This window comes from Ciona robusta, chromosome 4 (assembly GCF_009617815.1).
Source record: "Ciona robusta chromosome 4, ASM961781v2".
Taxonomy (NCBI): Eukaryota; Metazoa; Chordata; class Ascidiacea; order Phlebobranchia; family Cionidae; genus Ciona; species Ciona robusta.
This window is the reverse complement of record NC_143238.1, coordinates 1,806,170-1,827,395: the sequence shown is the minus strand read 5'-3', so window position 1 is coordinate 1,827,395 and position 21,226 is coordinate 1,806,170. Positions and strand designations below refer to the sequence as shown.

At 34.6% G+C, this 21,226-nt stretch overlaps 4 protein-coding genes and 3 long non-coding RNA genes across 9 annotated transcripts; 5 read left to right on the top strand and 2 right to left on the bottom strand.

The window, feature by feature from the left end:
• The first annotated feature begins 112 nt into the window (after positions 1-112).
• On the top strand, positions 113-1,655 carry LOC149736457 (uncharacterized). Its single transcript, XM_089876692.1, has 3 exons — positions 113-260; positions 412-552; positions 732-1,655. The coding sequence occupies exons 1-3, from the start codon at positions 227-229 to the stop codon at positions 1,070-1,072; spliced, it is 516 nt and encodes a 171-aa protein (XP_089732818.1). The 5' UTR covers positions 113-226; the 3' UTR covers positions 1,073-1,655.
• Positions 1,656-1,778: 123 nt separating this feature from the next.
• LOC149736456 (uncharacterized) lies at positions 1,779-5,046 on the top strand. The gene is made up of 6 exons (XM_089876691.1): positions 1,779-2,132; positions 2,215-2,435; positions 2,556-2,900; positions 3,508-3,604; positions 3,675-3,972; positions 4,100-5,046. Exons 1-6 carry the CDS (start codon positions 1,964-1,966, stop codon positions 4,347-4,349), a joined length of 1,380 nt encoding a protein of 459 aa, XP_089732817.1. The 5' UTR covers positions 1,779-1,963; the 3' UTR covers positions 4,350-5,046.
• Positions 5,047-5,706: 660 nt separating this feature from the next.
• LOC149736455 (uncharacterized) lies at positions 5,707-7,971 on the bottom strand. 3 transcript variants are annotated; one of them, XR_016384905.1, is made up of 3 exons: positions 6,596-7,971; positions 6,289-6,430; positions 5,707-5,812 (listed from the first exon to the last, which is right to left on the bottom strand). It is a non-coding gene; the product is annotated as an uncharacterized LOC149736455 (long non-coding RNA). The 3 variants fall into 3 exon arrangements; XR_016384904.1 differs by having other exon boundaries at positions 5,707-5,818; positions 6,596-7,569; XR_016384906.1 differs by having other exon boundaries at positions 5,707-5,818; positions 6,543-7,490.
• Positions 7,972-9,167: 1,196 nt separating this feature from the next.
• On the bottom strand, positions 9,168-10,990 carry LOC149736454 (uncharacterized). The gene is made up of 3 exons (XR_016384907.1): positions 10,883-10,990; positions 9,558-9,883; positions 9,168-9,496 (listed from the first exon to the last, which is right to left on the bottom strand). It is a non-coding gene; the product is annotated as an uncharacterized LOC149736454 (long non-coding RNA).
• Positions 10,991-12,898: 1,908 nt separating this feature from the next.
• On the top strand, positions 12,899-15,010 carry LOC149736453 (uncharacterized). Its single transcript, XM_089876693.1, has 3 exons — positions 12,899-13,039; positions 14,551-14,649; positions 14,711-15,010. Exons 1-3 carry the CDS (start codon positions 13,021-13,023, stop codon positions 14,893-14,895), a joined length of 303 nt encoding a protein of 100 aa, XP_089732819.1. The 5' UTR covers positions 12,899-13,020; the 3' UTR covers positions 14,896-15,010.
• Positions 15,011-16,029: 1,019 nt separating this feature from the next.
• Positions 16,030-17,060, top strand: LOC149736452 (uncharacterized). The gene is made up of 3 exons (XM_089877529.1): positions 16,030-16,180; positions 16,547-16,660; positions 16,719-17,060. The coding sequence occupies exons 1-3, from the start codon at positions 16,156-16,158 to the stop codon at positions 16,916-16,918; spliced, it is 339 nt and encodes a 112-aa protein (XP_089733655.1). The 5' UTR covers positions 16,030-16,155; the 3' UTR covers positions 16,919-17,060.
• A 765-nt stretch (positions 17,061-17,825) lies between these two features.
• Positions 17,826-19,109, top strand: LOC149736451 (uncharacterized). The gene is made up of 3 exons (XR_016384994.1): positions 17,826-18,138; positions 18,530-18,643; positions 18,701-19,109. It is a non-coding gene; the product is annotated as an uncharacterized LOC149736451 (long non-coding RNA).
• The last annotated feature ends 2,117 nt before the right edge of the window (positions 19,110-21,226 follow it).

Genomic DNA, 21,226 nt, shown 5'->3' with positions numbered 1-21,226 from the left:
TGAAAACAGTGGAAATGGTATTCCTAGTCAGAGTAAAGACGTCTACACCAGCAAATAATCATCCAGAGTATGGTTTATTAATATTGAGAAATTTTAGTTATATACATAGGAAACGGCTTCTTTGTCAAAAGTTTATGTTATTTTTATGTATTTAACATTACAGTACTTCAGAATTGCATTAAGATAAAAATTTGCCGATTATTCAAGTTAAAGAAAACTCAGCAACATGGGAAAGGGAACAATGGCAAAGATATTTTTTTGTAAGTAAGCGTCGATAAAGTCTTTGTACAAAGAAGTCACGTATTTTTTCCAAAATGTGTATATTATAATTTATCATGTTAAATAAATTTTGTTTTATTAACGTATAAATATTTTTCTATTACTATTACATATTGAATGTGGAAATTTCAGGGACAAAAGGGGAGCGGGTGAGACAGTTGGACATTCAAGATGTCAACAACATAAAAAATGAGGATAATTTTCCAGACCGCATGGAGGCGCAGTCGCGCAATTTGGAAAATAATCCTCACCCAGACCAAGAAACTTTTGATGGTATCGATATATGATTTGATAATAAATGGTGTTCATTACATATATATTAAATACTGTTCATTACATATATATTAAATACTGTTCATTACATATTAAAAATAACGATGGTTAAATAACATAAACATATAACATTTAAATTTTACGAGACATTTTTAAGTTGTGATTCTATTATATTCCAGGTCCGTTTCAAGATGATTTCAATGAGAGTTTCGATGTTTACAGAGCTATGTGGTGTACTGGAGAAACATGCAGTACTGGAAGGAAATTTCGTGTGTATGATCGTGAGTTTAACGCAGCTCTTCTCGGAAACAAACAAATAAATGTTTGGTTAATCAAACAAACTTCTTCCGGGGGAGATAACAGCAAACCGGGGGAGATAACAGGGGAGATCTCCGGGGGAGATAACAGCAAACCGGGGGAGATAACAGGGGAGATCTCCGGGGGAGATAACAGCAAACCGGGGGAGATAACAGGGGAGATCTCCGGGGGAGATAACAGGGGAGATAACAGTTTGCTGTAAACAGCAAACTTCTTCCAAGCAATATAAATAAGGAAGAGTCACCAATTTATCAATCCAATTAATCATCTGTAGATGGGCTGATTTTATATATAATCATTTGCGAAATTATATCTTGAGAATTTGTATTAGTAGGGTGGGGGAAGGCGGGACATCTTTAGCACATAATATCCAAATATTCTGATCGTGTTTTAAACAATAAACAACGGTCTATAGGAGTTGTGATGATACGGTTTATTAATTCTTTGAATGTTCTTCGTTTACTACTAAATGGGACGAGAAAATAGAATAAAAATGGTGTCCCATCTTCCCCTACCCTACTATTATTACCCCTTATATAGTTTAGGTAAGATGGGATACCTTTTCATTCCATTTTCCCGTCCAATTTGGGATAAACAAAGAATATACAAAGAATTATAACACCGTATATATCCTAACGATTCCTATAGGCCATTGTTGATTGTTTAAAACACGATCAGGATATTTGGATATTATGTGCCAAAGGTGTCCCGTCTTATCTCGCAGTACTGTATGTATATTGCTGTAAACATGTGAATAAAGTTGCAACCAGTATTATATAAGAAAACATATGGTGTTTTGTTCGGGTGTACATTCTTTTCAATCAGTCGATTCCGCACTTAGCTCGAATCTTTGTGGGGCCGATTGTGCAGCAGACCAAAGCGGTTGTGGGGCCGATTGTGCAGCAGACCAACGAGCAGACATGTTCAAAGGCAACGAAGCACGAAAATCAATAGACTGAGACCGCACGCAAAACTGCTTAGCCAGAGTTGTTTTGTAAAATTTGAAACTCTCACTACCGTTACTCGCTTCGGGATAAAACTTTTGTTACTGTACAAATTACCAGTACAAAATTTGTTAGTTAGTCAGACCAGTATGCCACAAGAAACAGTCACTGAGAACTTACAGGCGAATCTAGAAAGGGCGTCACAACTACATGAGAATGAATTGGTCATTGAACTTGGGATTGACCGATTCCTGAAGTGGCTTGGCGTTTATACAATACTTCTTATTGCTTTGGTTGCTAAGATTAGCGAGTTCATTGGTAAGTTGAAAAAGTGAACTTAATGCAAGCACCTAACCCACTACCCCACGGCACCGGAATAACACGTCTGCAATACATCTAGGTCAAAGTACTTCATGCTACCCAGCGTACAACACTTCAGGATATGATAGAAAGTTCATTGAATACGCTACATCATTTTGCTGGGAGTCTGTTACGACATCAGACATAACCACCCCTGAGGGTTGCTTAGTAGAGGATGTAAAGTCAAATATGAAACTTCTTCCGAATCCTAAAGCAGCAATATATTTTATTCGATGGCTACCGCAAGTGATGCTGGTTCAGGTACAGATGCTTTTATAGTAAACTAATTTACTACAAACCTATTCTACCATTAAAACACGCGACGTTGTGAAGTAGTCTCAGTACTCTTAGATGCAAGTTTTTGGTGTAACACTATTTTAGGCATTTCTGTTTGCTGTCCCCTCAATATGTTGGCACTTCGTTGTTGGTGGAAGATTGGCCGGTCATGTGCGGTTTATTCAGCTGCTGTTAAACGATATGTATGAAGCATTTCGAAAGCTACCGAGTGCTGAATATGGGAACAAACCTTATGACAAAACTAGTGAGTGCTTCAATGGCTTTCGAAAGAGAAAGAAGCGAACCAATGGCTCAGAAACTTCAATGACACAACAACACAATTTATCGCGTAAAGGGGGCGTGGAATTAGCTAAACTTTTAAAAGGCAAAAAAACTACGCCTAAAAAAGACGTGGAATCTGCTTCTATTACTGCTCATTCAATTAAAACGGTAAGCAGAGTATATTTAACAACATCTTTTTGTCCGGCGCTGTGGTTCAGTCGTTTAGGCGCCTGCATCGAAACCAATGTGTCCCCGGTTCGATGCTCGGCAGCGGAACTGAAACTAATCAGCGTATGTGTCCTTGGACAAGACACTTAACGGACACTGCTCCAACTCCAACCCAGCGGTCACTAATAGGATGTCCAAATTGTAAGACATATCAAATAAAAATCATACACAAAGTTGAAAAGTATGGTAACTTTGTAAGCACAGTTACCAGAGGATAAAAAATGGCAAGAAGGACCTAAATGGGCTTTCCGGGTATTGAGGTAATGGATCAAGTCTGGCCTAAGTCCCAGGTTCTTGTCAAGTCCCAGGACCTCACCCATAAAAAAGAAAAGGACCTCACCCAAGGACCTCACCCATAAAAAAGAAAAAAAGCTGCCAATAAAACCATATTATACTGTGGGGTATCTTAGGACACCTTTAGCACATATTATCCAAATATATTGATTGTTTAAAACACTATTAGGACATCATGTGCTAAAGGTGTCTCATTTACCTCACATCAGTACTGTATATATTTATGTTATTTTTACAAATCTTCTTTATTCAGTCGAAATTAGTTGGAGACCTTAAAGACAGGCATTTGTTTTCAATGCTCTGCTATGAGAACTTTTCCTCTCTGAGCCATTTGCCTTACATATTATCAGGTACTTCTATTGTGCATACAATCCATATCCATTAAAGTAGCCACTTTTATTTATTGTTGTCAATATGCAGTATTTCATATAACCGAGGACGAAGCCGAAAAGAAAAGACAGGAAAAAAAGAAGAAACAAGAAAAGAAGAAAGGAGGAAAAGAGGAAAAAGAGAAGAAAGAGTTAATACCAATGCAACATGGCATGCTAAAACTTTGGTGTAATGAGCAAAACTTGGGTGGCACATTTTTGGTTAAGGCTTACCTCGTTAAACACTGTGCCACTCTGCTACTTTCCATTGCGCTGCTGATTTCATTTGCTGCGTGGGCCAGTGCTGATGGTGTTCTGCAAGCTTTACTTGGCTCTTCAAATACCTACACGTACGTTATGAATTATTTAAAACATTGATTTAAATTTGAAGTATACGTCGGGGTAATATATCTTAGGCATATAATATGGAATGGTTATGTATTGCTTACATTAATGTTAATATATTTTCGTACACAGGTGCAAGGTGGCATTTCAGGATGTGTGCATGGTGTGTGTCGTCAATCGGGCGCAGGAAATAATGTTTATGTTCATCTGTGACTTAGTAATCACAATTTTCATCATGGTTCTGTCACTGGGTTGGGTTATATTCTTTAGAATGTGCTCAATTAAGAGAGTAATGTGTTACTTTTTTGAGCACCTCACGGACACGTGTACGCTTGCTTTTTTGACTCTAAATAGTTATATAAAAAAAAGCAACGATGAGTAAATACTATGCCCACAGTTAGACAGGTTCGCTCCAATACGCTAGCCGCGTAACTATCTAGCCCCACCATGCGATTTGTATATACGTCTCTGTTTGGCTTTTATACAGCAGGGTGGAGGAAGACGGGCCACCTTTCAATTATATTTTCTCGTCCCATTTGGTAGTAAACAAAAACCATTCAAAGATTTATAAAACCGTAACCTCACTACTCCCATAGACTGTTGGTAATTGTTTAACAATCAGGATATTTGGATATAATGTGCTAAAGGTGCTGTCCCATCTCTCCCCACCCTACTATATGTATTACCGCAGTTTCTAAACATTTCTTTCAATTTTAATCCTGATTAGAGCGTCCCATTTAGTGTAAATACTTTGAATTGTGATAACAACATGATCAGTAACTGCGTGTAAAACTATTAATTGCTTTATCTGCTATGCTGTAAAACTATTGTAGATTGGGTGTAACTGATTTTTTTCTAATATTTCTTCTTTTCTAGATGCTGTTGTTGCGGTTCGCCATATACTGTATAATCAAAACACACACACACACATACACACACACACACACACACACACATATATATATAGTATCAGTGGCTTATCGATGTGTGCATGGTGTGCTTTATAATCACGATTCTGTCACTGGTTTGGATTCTTTTTGTTAATTGAGTTTAAAGAAGAAAGTAAAATGTTACGTGTACGTTCGTCTTTTTGACTCTATAGACGAGTATACAGAAAAATGCAACAAAGAGTAAATACAATGCCGCCCGTCCATCATAGGTTTGCTACAAAAAGTTAGCTGACACGACACTTCACAATAACATCAAAAACCGAAACTAATTATTTCGGTGATTTTTAAAATAGTCCCACAGCTGCAGCGGCGTAAAATTTTCTCTTAGTTTATTAGTAATATCGATACTATGAAATAAGCGTGATCGCTACACCTAGCAGAAAAACGAGCCATTTATAGTAGGGTGGGGAATGAAGGGACACCTTTTCGTTCTATTTTCTCGCCCCATTTGGTAGTAAACAAAGAACATTCAAACAATTATAAAACTATATCCTCATGACTACCATAGACCATTGTTAAGTGTTTAAAACAAGATCACAATATTTGGATATTATGTGCTAAAGGTGTCCCAACTTCCCCACCATGTTCAATTATTACCAGCAGGTTAGTCTTCTAACAAAAACAAAAGTGTGCGTAAAGACATGACCCGTACCATGGGGGGAGCAGTGGGCCTTTAAAGAGGATTGACCTTAACATTGGGCCATAATGGAAATTCAAAACCCGACCAACAATATTTCTTATTTTTAAAACATGGCTCCAGTCATAAATACAAAATATAAATTACAAATATTACTGTGGTGTTGTACAATTTATTGATATCGTCTGTTTTCAGTTTGTACAATGAATAAGAGTGTTCATTATTCTTCAAGTCTATCCCTTATCTTCAATGCCTCTGCTGTGTCTTAATGCAAGTTAACAGTTGGCGTTAAGATAAATAGAAATTTAATTTTTTTTAAAATTTTATGTTAGTATTTGTTTATCCATGAAAATGAACAATACATATATTCGGTTGGGGGAAGATGTGATGCTTAAGTACATATTGCCCAATATTTTCAAAATCAAAATATTTAATTCGGGTGATACCACGAATAAAAAAATATATTTTAAAACACACGAGGAGTTGATTGGCGATTCGCACAACATGTTTTTTTTACCAAATTGAAAACAAACATGCAGGGTAAGACGGTCAGTTTAAAATCCTTATTAATTTTGATTAATAAATGATTTTTTGTGAGAAATACACGTAAATAACCTGAAGTAATATTAAACGCTTTGACAATTAAGTTAAAACATCCCTTTTCTTGCCAATACATAGTTTTATTATCTATAAATTTACATTCTCTCATTGCGGCATTGTCTCTATATACTTACCGTGTTCTATTTCCATTTCATCCGCCCGTAAAGGCACTCTGCGACGAGCAACACGACGACGACTCCACCATGTCGCATAAGTGGTTTCAGTGAAGACGAGGAATCCGATGAGAACCAAAGTAAGAAGTGCAGACTTGTTCATCTACAATAAAAGTATCAGTACCACTTTAGGGCGAGTTTTTAAAAGAGTACAAGCAAAGACATTGTAACACTAGTACCACTATAGCCGTACGACCAACAAATCAGTTACTCACGTTTAATCTTTTCAAAAGTGATATATTGTTACAAACTCCGCGCGTTTTATTACTAGTATATTGTTTGGTTCTTTCTGATACATCGTCTGGCTTCAGTTAGAAGTGAAATTTCTTCTTACTAAGTGTAATGCGCGCACGATTTCCCAGAATCGGTACCAACGACGAGTTCCCCTCTAAAACAGTACGTGCTGTTAGGTTTGGTAATCCCTAAATGAATGTAACTTATTTGCATTCGCCTGGCAGGGTAATGACATGGGTTATAACGTGTGTCTTGTTTCACACATCTCGTGCCTGCTTACGAGTTACCACACACACACATATATATAACTTTTTAGAAGATTGTTTTGGTATGTTTTTAATGTATGTCGGAAAATTTAAACGCATTAAATAGGGTCTTACCCAAGGACACATTTGCCCACAACAATTAGTAGCAGGGTGAATCTGTATCATGTGAACTAGAGACATGCGCACCAACCACAAAAAAAAACAAAATACTAACGCAAATAACATAGTCATGACTGGACTTATCTATCGAGTTTTGGCAAATAAGTTATATAGCCAATTAAGTGGTATAGTATAGTGCCATGGGTATAAGATGCTTGGGACACATTTGGCATATAATATCCAAATATTTTGATCGTGTTTTAAACATTTAATAAAGCTATATTGGAGTCGTGAGGATACGCTTTTATAATACTTTAAATGTCCTTTGTTTACTACCAAAGTAGTCGAGAAAATAGAATGAAAATGTGTCCCATCTTCCACCACCACACTATATCAATAATTAAAGTCCTTCATTAATTTGTCCACACTCAAGCGAATAAAGACGCGAACACAGTTTCATAATGCCAGAGCACCACAGAACAAAACACATCGAGTGTTCTTTAGAGTATACCATCTGGAATAATCAGTGATCTTTCGTTTTGTTTTAATAACTTCCTATTACGTTCATGGTTAATTCTCTTTTTCTTTTATTCTCTGTTTTCCCAAGTATCTAAGCGCATTCTCATCGCTACTAATGATTTCTTGTTAATATTGCGACGTGATGAAATGAAAGCAGTGAAACGGCCCATCTGACTTTTTTCTGTAGCTTAACACAACTGTAGGCATTGGTGTTCTATAGTTGAGAGATTTAATGTTCGCTTGTTGATAATTCGCTTGTTGCATTAAAACTACTTATTTGTAGAACGTAGAAAGTCTGCATTACTTAATGAATCGAAATGCGTATATGAAAAACTCTGTGAAGAAATATAGATACGTGGTTCACTGCCACAGTATATATATGGAACAGTCCTTCCCACAAACGGGAACAATCATTTTAGATTTTACTTCTCATTTGCAATGAAGCACAAGTAGCCTATGAACAAAGAAAAGTAAAAGATACATCTTGCGTTTTCAGCGAGTCGAGGAAACCATGTGTCTAGTTTTTCCTCTCGGTGAACTATGACCACTCTTCTGTGTAAATAATCTTTCTGTTTTCTTTTTACCCGCCCGTGTTTATTTTATAAAAACCCTCTTGTTTTCGATGTTTAGTATACACGAACTTGACGTTTTGTTTGTATAGCTCTCTCTCGCCCCCCTCTGAAACGTTTTGTACCTTGGGTTGTCCACTAAAGAAGTAAATTATTTGTTGAGCTGCTGGTGGCAATGATGCTATTTTGTGTTATAGTAGGGTGGGGAAAGATGGGACACCTTTAACACATAATTTCCAAATAACCTGATCGTGTTTTAAAGAATTAACAACAGTCTGTGGAAGTCATAAGGATACGGTTTTATAATTCTTTAAATGTTCTTTGTTTACTACCAAATGAAAACAGAAAACAAAACGAAAAGGTGTCCCGTCTTGCCCCACCCTACTAAATAATGAATTAAACCGGTTACTGGCAGAGTATAAATTAAAGTATTTGCTAAAAATACAACCGTATGTTTCCATTGCGTAAGAAAGGTAAAAAATATGCTTTAGCAATCAGCACTTTTACAATGTGTAACCAAAGCTTACTGGAGATCCCGTGTTGTAACATATAATAGGAAGGAGGAAAATCGGAAACATTTTATATCCTATTTTCTTGTCCCATTCATTAAACACGAAGAACAAAGAACATTCAGTAGTAAAAACAGAACATTTATAAAACCGTATATCCTCACGGCCCCAAGCATAGACCGTTTAAAACACGATCGGGATATTTTAATATTATGTGCTAAAGTGTCCGATATTACCAACCAATACTAAATATATAGTAGGGTTGAGGAAGATATTGTTGGGGAAGGACATCTTTTCATTCTATTTTCTCGTTTTATTTAGTAGTAAATTCAATTCAAAGAGTTATAAAACTATGTCCCCACGACTTCCATACACTGTTGCTAATTGTTTAAAACACAATCAGGATATTATGTCCTAAAGGTGTCCCATTTTCCAGTCCGTTACAGACTTGACTGGTGGAAAATGCTAGAGGTTGATAGTTAAATTTCAACACAACAGAAACTGTGGAAAACCTGAGACATTGTGTCTTCCCAAAGAAATGTGAAAGACAAGCAAAGGAAAGAAATGTGAAAGACAAGCAAAGGAAGGAATATTGCTTCTGAGAGATTTAATATGTTTTGTCTACAAAGGATAAACACACACGATGCCAATGAAATGCTTTTATTGCATAAAATTTGTTTTAATGCCATCAAACTTTTGTGGTAAATAATTACTCCTGCTTAATATTCTTGAAGTGTTGTAATTGAAACGATTGAATAGTTGCTTCCAGAACATGTTGTGGGTATATACGATCTCATCCAACGTGTGGGTAACTTGTAGTTCACTTGGGTAACGTGGGTACAAATTTTCTATCAGTGGCATTAAAATGGCACATTGTACAGCACAAATTATTAAAAATGTTGATTTCTCCTGTTTTTGTTGGAATAAGAAATAACACAATCCAGTGCCAGGTGATCCACCACAACAGTTTAAACTGAAAGGGAATGTATGTTACATATTTGTAATTAATTTTCCTTTTACACTAAAGCCATTACCTTGTTATGTAGGAAGTTCGAATTTTTTTCCAGCTTGGTTGTTTCACAACATCACATACCATATTCCAAAAGTTGGCAGAGAAACTTAATACGTTAATCCAAATGAAATAGTCATGTATCACATGTGGTTTGGGATATTTAGACAAAAGAATAAGCATTGTTCTGGTAACTGCCCATGAAGCACATGTGCAGATAGTGTTCATTGATAAAAGAAACATATTTATTGTCCAGGTGGTGGTGCTAGAGGTGCTTCGAAAGTTAGATCCGCGAAGGCAGAGCTAATATAAACACCAACTCCAAATAAGGCGACGTTGATCAACAGTTTTCTGAAAGTAAATTTCAAATTTTAAATGGAGTTTTACATGAATTCGTCTTAAAAAACAAACAATTAGGCTCATTCCGATTACTGGTAAAGAGAAAAAACTACCATAAAAAAACTTTTTAACACCTCTTCTTTCATTTCCCTTGAAAACTCCTCATTTTACTTATTGGGGTAATTTTAGAGTTATAATAAACACCCCAAAAAGTGCCGAAGCCAAATTAATATGCTTAAAATATGTTTTATTTCTTTGAAAAACTGATGGACTGAAAAATAGACCATATTTCTTTCTTTCATAAGAAAAACGTAGTTTACTTAATGCACTGCCCGAAAATACACTTTTAAAGTCGAAAATGAAAAAGTCCGCTAGTATAGATTTTTAAAGCTGCTAACATAACCACATGACAGTTCTGGCAGTGTTTGGTAGCTGGAATTTGACTTAAATATTTAGTACACTGGTGGGAAAACATTCAAAGTAGTAACATAGTGTTATGTGAAACTATGCTATAATTTGTTCTCGCAAACTATGTGAAAAATTAAACATATTTGTCTAAAAACCATCTGAAGTTAGAACAGTTTACGCTTGACAGTAAACTCTTTTAAAATCAATCAATATGAAAAGGGGGTCTTTAATTTAAATGCAAAAACATTGATGTAAAATGAGGTAAAGGCCACAGGCTTTGGAATGTATTGGTAGGAGGGTTGGAAGTTGGAAGTTGGAACTGTTGGAAAAATTGAAACATAAGTTCACGCAAACCACATTTAATTCAATCAGCAATATCTAGGTATTTATAAATAGTGATAAACAAATCCAGGTGCCAGTGAAGAGTCCCCCCCCCCTTATTTGCTAACCCCTAACCCTATAACCACTAACTACTAACCCCTATATAAGCACTAACCCCTAACCATCAACACCTAACCCCCTAACCTAGGGGTTAGTGGTTACTGGTTAGCAAATAAGGTGGGGGGGGGAGATTCTTCACTAGCACCCAAATCCATTCATTACCGTTTTGTTGCATCGGATATCCAACTTTTCAGCGATTCCTTGAAGTTATTTGAATCTGCAGATTTACTTGCTTCCTTATTGCTGGCAAACATTGCTTAAAATATTTAGTTCTGTGTAAAAATAAAGTTTAATCGATCAAATAAAATACTTTTCATGATAATGGTAGTTGACAACTGACTATGTATCTTGTAAAATAAAAATGGGCCTCAATAAAAACTCAACGGAAAACCGTATGAAACAGCTTTAAAAACAGCACGCCGCCTTCTACTTTGCTTCATAACCACAGAATGTTCAGAAATTGCTCTTAGGATTTTGTGCATTGGCCATGTGAACGAACATAGATATCAAATTGCAGCTATATCGAAAAAGGGGACATGCATATTTTTCTGTTAAATTAACGGAAAACTGAAAAAACACACCTTGTAAGAACGTTTCTAAAACATTAATCACATGTGTTTATATTTTTTTTATTTATTTTATTTATTTATCTTTTATTTTTACCATACAAAAACACATCACGACACAAAATGACATATGTGTGGTAATTTGTAATCTGGCATGAGATGTATAAAAAGAACAGCTAGTTTTAACGAAATTCGTTTTTAAAAAATGTGTTCTGTTTTATACCCCTATCGTTCCAGCTTATGAGTTTTAACGTCACTAACTGTTTGTGTTGCGAGTAAAGTTTTTTTTATTATGTTTAAAACAATTAACAAAGGTCCATGGGAGTCGTGAGGATGCGTTTTATAATTCTCTGAATTTTCTTTGTTTACTACCAGATGTGACGAGAAAATAGAATGAAAGGTGTCCCATCTTTCCCCATCGTATATATCATTCATTCATTCATTCATTCATTCATTCATTCATTCATTCATTCATTCATTCATTCATTCATTCATTCATTCATTCATTCATTCATTCATTCATTCATTCATATATCGTACAGCAAACAATTTAAAAAGCACATTTACAGTGATCCCTAGGATGGAGCAATTGCCGTTAGAGTCTTGCCCAATTACACCCACATTGGTAGTATCGACGAGCCTTGAACCCATACCATCTCGGTAAGAGGCATGCGCGCTACAAGCAACTTTGACACGCCCCTGGACTACCCGAATATGTGTGATTTAAATTGCATTATACACGTGATGGGTAACGTTTTTCCATGTCAAATTAGCAATAAAATATTCTTATGATTTTGATTTGACTGCGTGATAAATATAAACCTTTAAATGCATAAGTTACCGTATAGTATAAATTCATTATTGAAGTGTTGTTAAGTCGAAAGCCTACAAGGGATAATTTGATTTCAACAAATAAAACGGACCTAACGGGTGTGTTAGTTTGCATCTTAGTAAGAAATCGCAACCATTCAAAACGTTTATATTTTTCGAGATAGCGCATATATACAAGCGGGCGTGATCTTTAGGAACACTGATACGTTGGAAATAGAATAACAGAATGCAAAGGTATCTGATACGTTGGGAATAACATAACAGAATACAAAACAATTAGGCCTACCTAATTAATGTGTGTAGTAAGTCGAGGTTCTAAACGAAATCCGATGCGCGAACAAGTTTTAATTTCATGTTAATTAACGTCCGTACACGAAATTTAACCGCTCGGACCAAAGATATAATGAAAAACATTTTGTTTTGCGTGTGGATTGTATAGGTAACCTTGATATGTGTATTATGGACCATGACAACTATTCAACATCTCTCTGTATATAAGAGAAGACGGAAGAGTTGAAAGGTGACTTTGGCCAGCTATAGCACGTTGTATAATATAAGCACGAAATCATTTTTATTTATAATTCTGTTTAAACTTTGTAGTCTATAAATAGTTGATAGGCTGGACCCCACTTGCACTCCGAAGAGAAATATTCTAAAGCTATAAATAGCGGCGAATAATTCAGCTTTTAGAGATTTAGCGTTACAGTTTAAATGATTTCCAACTGAAAGTAAACTTAATTAATACTTTATATGTTATAAATACGAAATTGATGGTTTGACCAGAAAGCTATGATTTCTAATAACTTTCTTTTAATTATAAATACGAAACTGTGTTTGTCGTTCATTATAGGATTGGAAGTTAAAAAATACAAGTAAAAACATATACTTTGTGGAAAAATAAAAATGCATCATTTGCTCACCGGTAACGATTTTGTTTGAATAAAATATATATGCTAGGGTGGGGGTGATGACACATCCTTTTTCGTATTTTTTTTTGTTCAATTAAGTAGTAAACTAAAGCATTCAAAGAATTATATAACCGTATCCTCACGACTTTCATATACCGTTATTAGTGGTTTAAAACACGTTCAGGGTATATGAATAATATAGTACAAAGGGGGAAGATGGGACACTTAAGCACATATTGCCAAATATTTCCCAAATCAAAATAGATGACGGTTTTTGGGTAATACCACGAATTAGTACCATCATTCCTTAATTAATTGACACAAATTTAATAAAATAAAATAAAACACACGAGGAGTTATTTAGCGATCCGCACAACAAGTGAAATTTTACAAATTTGAAAACACACATCAGGATAAGATGGGACAGTTTAAAATCATTGTTAATTTTGATTATTAAGTGCATTTATATATAGGAATATACGTAAATAACAAGGAATAATACTGTACGCTTTGAAAATTAAGTCTAAACATTCTTTTTCTTGCTCTACTGCTATAGTTTTTAACATGTTACCTATACATTATATTATTGCATAACAATTGATATTTTTTAAACGACAATAGGTAATGTTCGAACATCAATGGATAAATATTGTATCCTACAAATATATATGAAATTGTAATAACAGAAAATTGATAATAACTATTAATAAAGTTTTTATTTTTGCTACAAATTGGGTAATACTATACTCTGTTTTTGGCAAAGCCACTTCTCATAAATTATCACCAAGAGCAAATGACCAAATTTATTTTCAAAATATTATATTTTTATTACATCAGTATCTTGTAGTTGAAAAACCCCTGAGGTATAAATTGCTAAATTAAAAAAAATCCTTCAAAGTTTGGCAATTAAAACATACAAAACTACAATGTGGGGAAAGGTGGGACTCTAAATTGAAATATATTTACATTAGTAGTATTTTGCAACTTGTAGTTAACCGATCGAATTTAACAGGCTGTGCTAGTTTCTTTGCCATGTAAACTTCATATATATAACGTTAAACCGATATTATTTTGTTGTTTTTATCTTTAATTAAAGTCATATTGACCCTTGCCTATTTTCTTCATGCTTATATCTCAGTGTTTTTTACAAAACTATAACTAGTCGCACACGCAAACTAAAAAAAAAATTCATCGGCTTTACTATGATTTTATAAACAGTAATCAGCTTTGACGGGCGTTTCATAAAGTCATGATAATACTGTCGAATAATTCTGTAACCTTATTTTCCTGATTATCATTATTTGGGTTCTGTAAAAAGAAAAAGAAAAAAGTCTCTTCTGACAAAGTGTCCCATCTTCCCCCACCCTACTATATGTGCTAAAGATGTGCTGTCTTCCCCCACCTTACTTTATTACAGGAACCTAATTTATCTTATTACGTGACGTGAGCATCGAGGAATTTAAAACGTCGTACAATGGTTTTTATGTCAAATAATTAAATTTAATCTCTTTAATAACCCTCTCAGGAGAAGTAAGACGTAATGTGGAAAGTATACTCGGTATGGACAAAGTGCCCGATCGTTTAGAAGCCTACCTGCGTGGACAACTTGGATATACAGTACCAAGTATTTAGAGTTGCCACTTTTATTATATTTTTAATCTAAAGTTATCATAACTATCTTTTAGACGCATTCGCAGATAATTTTTCGAAAAGTTTCGACAAGTATACAATAAGATGGTTCTGGAAATATGAGGATAAATCTGGTCCTTGGAGGAGCATCGCAGAAAGTGACTTACTTAGGAATCTACTGAATCAAAGGGATTATGCTATATATTATGACATAACATGGGGCGGGTGGCTTTTTAGCTAATTTGCTAATAATATTTATATTCTACTGATAAAACCCGTTGTTTTGGTACATGAAATTGGATCGATATTATTTGAATTGTTTTACTGTAATACGAATAAAGGAAACATTACACAAATTTTGAAAATATAAAATTGTTCTGTACATTGGCCTTATAATAGTTCAGGCAGAGAGGAAAGAGAAACAAGGGTATTATTTTAAACTTAGCAGCTGCTGTATATGGCTTTGTCTACTAACTATGATTGATGGATTACCAATAATGCAATGAGAAAAAAATAGAAAAAAGTGAAATAAACGCGTTTAAGAAAGTACACAGAAGCTTTTACTTTATTTTCAAACTAAGCAAAGAAAATATGACTTTAAAATGAGTAATAAACCTAACCGGTCTAAATAAAGATCAGTGTACGAGTTAAACAAATTAATATGAAAAATATTTGACTATTAAAAGTTTTAAGAAACTTTTTACGGTTTTGATAGGAAAGCGAAACAAGAAAAATAAGCTTATTGGTATTGACCTTAGTGCTGACTGGTTTAAGTTTGTTTATACACACAAGACTTTCCGTGTTTTAATTGTTGATTAGAATGTCAGGTAGGATTTCCAATTCTAGCCGTGATTCCAATTCTAGTTTACACAGATATTTTATGGGAACACCAGGTATCTGATACATTGAGAATAACATAACAGAATACAAAACAATTACCTAATTAATGTAGCGAACTATTTATTGAAGAAGGCGAAGGCGTGTTCAATCAAGAAGTCGAGGTTCTAAACGAAATCCGATGCGCGAACAAGTTAATTTCATGTTAATTAAGGTCCGTACACGAAATTTAACCGCTCGGACCAAAGTTGTAATGAAAAACATTTTGATCTTCGTTTAATTTGTATAGGTAACCATGATATGTGTATTATGGACCATGGAAACTATTCAACATCCATCTGTATATAGGAGAAGACGGAAGAGTTAAAAAGATGAATTTGTTCAGGTAGCTTGCGGTCTGACTTATATAGGGCCTATTAATATAATGTTTATTGGTCCTAATTTTGAAAATGTAACAAATAAGTAGACCTTTAATGGAAGTGCGTATACTAAGTGTTATGACTGCAATCTAGTAAAGAACGTTTTTTAGCCTTGTGTGGAAATTTATCATGTGTATTGTTTTCAGTATACTATAAACTATATAATACGGTTTTAGCATTTTCAAGTTAATATAGTGGTTTTATAAATATAGTCCTAGATTGTACCGAATTATACTCTGAACAGCATGGGTTGGAAACATGCTTTAAATGGTATGAGAATGCCGTAATATTTGTAGGAACTATATCACCATAAGTTACTAATGCTGGTGACCCCCCCACAAAAATGCATACAAATAACAGATATAGTGGGGTGGGGGAAGATGGGACACCTTTAGCACAAAATATTTAAATATCCTGATCGTGTTTTAAACAATTAACAACGGTCTATGAAAGTCGCGTGGAAAAGGTTTTATAATTTTTTTTAAATGTTCTTTGTTTACTACCAAAATGTACGAGAAAATGGAATGAAAAGGTGTCCCATCTTTCCCCATCCTACTATATAATAAATAGTGTAGCCTACCTACATTTATTTTGTGTCCCGATAGTTTACTAAAATCAAAACATGTTTTCTCACAGACGATGAGAAAAAGGATATTCTCAAAATATTGCAAGAATTTGGTAACTACGTACCTGACCGTTTGGAGTCCTACGTTCGCCCACTAGTTGGATTGCCAAGACAAGGAAATCAAGGTAAATAACTGAAATTAATGATGCATTTTCTCGAATGATCACATTAAAACGTTTTTAGGACCGCTGGAGAAATATTTTTGTACTAGTTATGGAGAATACAAAATAAGATGGCGTGTTGGGAATAGTGGACCATGGAAAGGAATACAATGCTCGCGAGACCGTGACGAGCTACACGGTGTTATTTTACAAGGAAATATTTTGTTGCAATTTATATGCAATACTGATATCGATGACGAAACCAATTGTCAGATCTTATGAGCATTTTCCATAATTAAATTATACTCTGATTATTACTGTTTGAAATTCATAAGTTTCGTACCTTAAATAGTTGTTGTGTATACCAGATAATTGCCAAACAATTACAAAATATTATATTCTAGAAATAAAATTGGTAAAATTATATCCACAGCGGAGAAAAAAAGCATGTAGCAGAAAAAGAGGAATCTAGTTTTACGATCACACAAAACATATATACCGGTATACAGATATGTGTTAAATAACTCACAATATTAAGACAGTGTCAGGTGCGGGAATGTAGTATAACTGGATTCGCGACCAATGCATTAATGTGTCTTCGGAAACAGGTATATAGTTAGTAGGGAAAGATGGGACACCTTTTCATTCTATTTACTCGTCCCATTTGGTGTTAAACAAAAAGCATTCAAAGAATTATAAAACTGTATCCTCATGACTTTTATAGACTGTTGTTAATTGTTTAAATTTATAGACTGTTGTTAATTGTCCGAATCAGGATATTTGGATAGTGTGCCAAAAGATGTCCCGTCTTCCCCACCCTACTATATACTCTGATAAGAAAATTTGAAACAGGTATACCTTGATACGAAAAGAAAAATTTGAAACAATTGCCTAATTATATTGTAACAAGTTATTCACTAAAATAAAAGAGCGGGGGCTTGTTCAATGAAAGAGGCCGAGGTTCTAAACGAAACTCGATGCCCGAACAATAAGTTAATTTCATGTTAATTAACGTCCGTACATGAAATTCAACCGCTGGGACCAAAGATATAATGAAAAACATTTTGTTTTGCGTGTGGATTGTATAGGTAACCATGATATGTGTATTATAACCCATGACAACTATTCAACATCAATGCAAGAGAAAACGGAAAAGCTGGAGAGATGATTTTGACCAGGTAGTTCCTTGTGCTCTGACTTGTATAAGGCTTATTAATATAATGTGTATTAGTTCGTGGTTTTAAAAATGTCACAAAAGATAAGAAGACCTTTAGAAATGTGTTTTATGACAGCCATATTTAGAGAATGACGTTGTTTAGCCTTGTGTGCAAATTTATCATATAGTAGAGTGGGGGAAGATGGGACATCTTTTATTCTATTTTCTCGTCCCATTTGGTAGTAAACAAAGAACATTCAATGTGTATTAATAACTGAATCATTTGGTTTATTTATCAGAATTTAGCAATTTCCACCCTGGTTTGGAACGATGTATTTATTAAACGGTATGAAAATGATAAAATACCTATATAGCGCTATAACAGGACTACTCTGCAGAAACTATACCACTCTGTAACTGCATTGTTGCTGTGTCTCGAGTAAAAATAGCGTCACTTGCACTATAAACAATAAACATAATATACAATATAGGTTGGGGTAAGACAAAATTATTGTCTTCTCTCCTTTGTCACATTTGTTAGTAAACCAAGAATATTCACTGAAGTACGTAACCCAAGCCCGGCGACCCAAAATGAGCGTTATTATTTGTTCAGAACACAATCAGGAAATATTGGATTTAGCTGCTAACAGTATCCTACCCTACGCCACAGTATTATATATAATGTGTCAAAGTTTACTCTGTGCCCGATAATTTACTAAAATCTTTTTTTTTCACAGTGGAAGAGTACAACAATATTATCAAAATATTCCAAGATTTTGGTAACTACGTACCTGACCGTTTGGAGGCGTATATTCGCCAATTACTTGGATTGCCAAGACGGGGAAATCAGAGTAAAGAACTATAATTAATTATTTATTTTGTCGAATGATCACAAAAAATCTTTTCAGATCCGCTTCATGCAGATTTTTGTACTCGTTACGAAGAAAATAAAGTGAGATGGCGTGTTGGAGAGTGGGAACAATGGAAAGGTATAGATCGGAAGGAAGACCTTGACGAACTACAGGGTGCTTTTTTAGAAGGACGTGCAGTATTGAAATGTGAATCCTAACATACCAATACCGATAGAAGGACAGTTGTTAGGTTGTGTAAACCAAAGTTAGTATAGAGACGTTGGTGTAAACATCCTTACCGTCAATATACGATATAAGATAATTATTACTGTTTGAAATTTATATGTTGCTCTTTCTGTACCTTGATGTTGATGTAACAAAAAGTTGCCCCCCAATTTTTAAATGATTTATTATCAGAGAAATAAAAGTAGTAACATAATATTCATAGTGAAGAATATCAGGTACATAAAGATGTAGCATAGAGAGAACGAAAGGGCTAGCATGTATATGCTTCGTACAGCTTATATGTGGATTGTATTAGAGAAATAGCGGTGGGGGTTTAAAGCAATCGAGATACTTTAATTCATATATTACTATACCCCCCAAAATAATGCGCTCTATTTATACGTATAGTGTAAGCGCCCGGTGAAGATAATATTTAGCTTTGAGCCCTACATGCGTTAAACACGTTGTGCAGAATTTCGGCTATAGAGTAATGTTATTTATTAATCTTATGTGGAAAATGCGAAAACTGGGATTGGGTTATGAATTATGAGATACAGATTTTAACGCCGACACACTACATTATGGAGTGCTATAAAGTAAGCCTACGGTATGTTTTACTTGAATACCTTATAGTACTGTGGGGTAGGATGGGACACCTTTCGCACATATCATCCAAATATCCTGATTGTGTTTTAAAGAATTAACAACGGTCTATGGAAGTCCTGAAGATATGGTTTTCTAATTTAATAAATCTTCTTTGTTTACTACCAAATCGGAGGAGAAAATAGAATGAAAAGGTGTCCCATCTTCCCCCACCCTACTATACTGGAAAATGAATCTGTTTAGAAATTTAGTATATGCTGGTGTTTGGGTACAATTGTTTTAGATATACTCGTATTGTCGTAAAAGTTGAAAGAAAATATAACCAGAAAAACCCAACACAAGAGGTTTAAATGCCTAAGACAATTTATTTGTTCGAAGTTTACGTATTCTGGGTAGAACACGCTACAATATGATGATCGAGGCATATAGGAGAACAGGTATCTGATACATCGAGATTAAAATAATATTAAAAAAACAGAACAATTATCTAATTTATGTAACGAACTATAAACCTATAAAGAAAAAAGCGAAGGCTTGTTCAATCAAGGAGTCGAGGTTCCAAACGAAATCCGATGCCCGAACAAGTTAATTTCATGTTAATTAACGTCCGAACACGGAATCCAGCCACGCTGGGCAATATATATAAAGAACGTCAACCAATCATTGAGAATAAAACGGGTTGTACCGATCGATTTGGGTTGTACCGATCGATATGAACCATAGCAACTCTGTAACTGCTATCTGTATATAAGAGAAGACGAAAGAGTTGGACAAATAGCTTTGAACGAGGTATAGCATGTATATGAAGTGAATAATATGTTTGGCCTAGGCTGAATTACATTTTGCAAATTATGTGGCACATTCTATGTAAAGTAAGATGATTTATGCTACTCTATTCGAATTAATTTAGATAGTTTGATAGAATTTAGTAATTTCAAGAAAAATCATGTGTTCATATTTTTAATATATAGTGGTGTGGGGGAAGATGGGACACCTTTAGCACATAATATCCAAACATCCTGACCATGCTTTCAACAAATAATAACGGTCTATTAGAGTCGTGAGGATATGGTTTTATATTTCGTTAAATGTTTTTTGTTAACTACCATGCGGGACGAGAAAATAGTATGAAAATGTGTCCCATCTTCCCCTATCCTACTATATCCGAATAAATGGTTTTATTTATCAGAATTTTAGCATTTTAAAGTTAACACAGTGGTTCTGTAAATACTCCTGGTTTAGAACGATGTATACTCTAAACGGTATGAACTATGCTGTAGTAAATATAGGTTCATAAGATGACTATACTGCAGAAACCATACCGCTGTGTTACTGATGATGGTAACGCCCCCTCCCCCCAATAAAAAATGCATTACTATCTGACCCAACTGCAAAAAAGCATCATTAAATAGCACCGCAAGCGATAAACAAACGTAAAATTTAATTTGTCTGTTTTCCGTTGCTATACCAACAAAAATAATTTTTACAGAACAACAGAGAAATGATGTGATCAAAATATTGCAGGAATTTGGTAACTACGTAACTGATCGTTTGGAGTCCTACATTCGCCCACTAGTTGGATTGCAAAGACAAGGGATTGAAAGTAAGGAACTTTAATTAATGATTTATTTTGTTGAATGATCACAATGAATATTTTTCAGATCCGCTGTGCACAAGTTTTTGTACTTCTTACAATGGAGACTACAGAGTGATGTGGAATGTTGGGGGTTGGGGGCCATGGAAAGGTTTTGAACG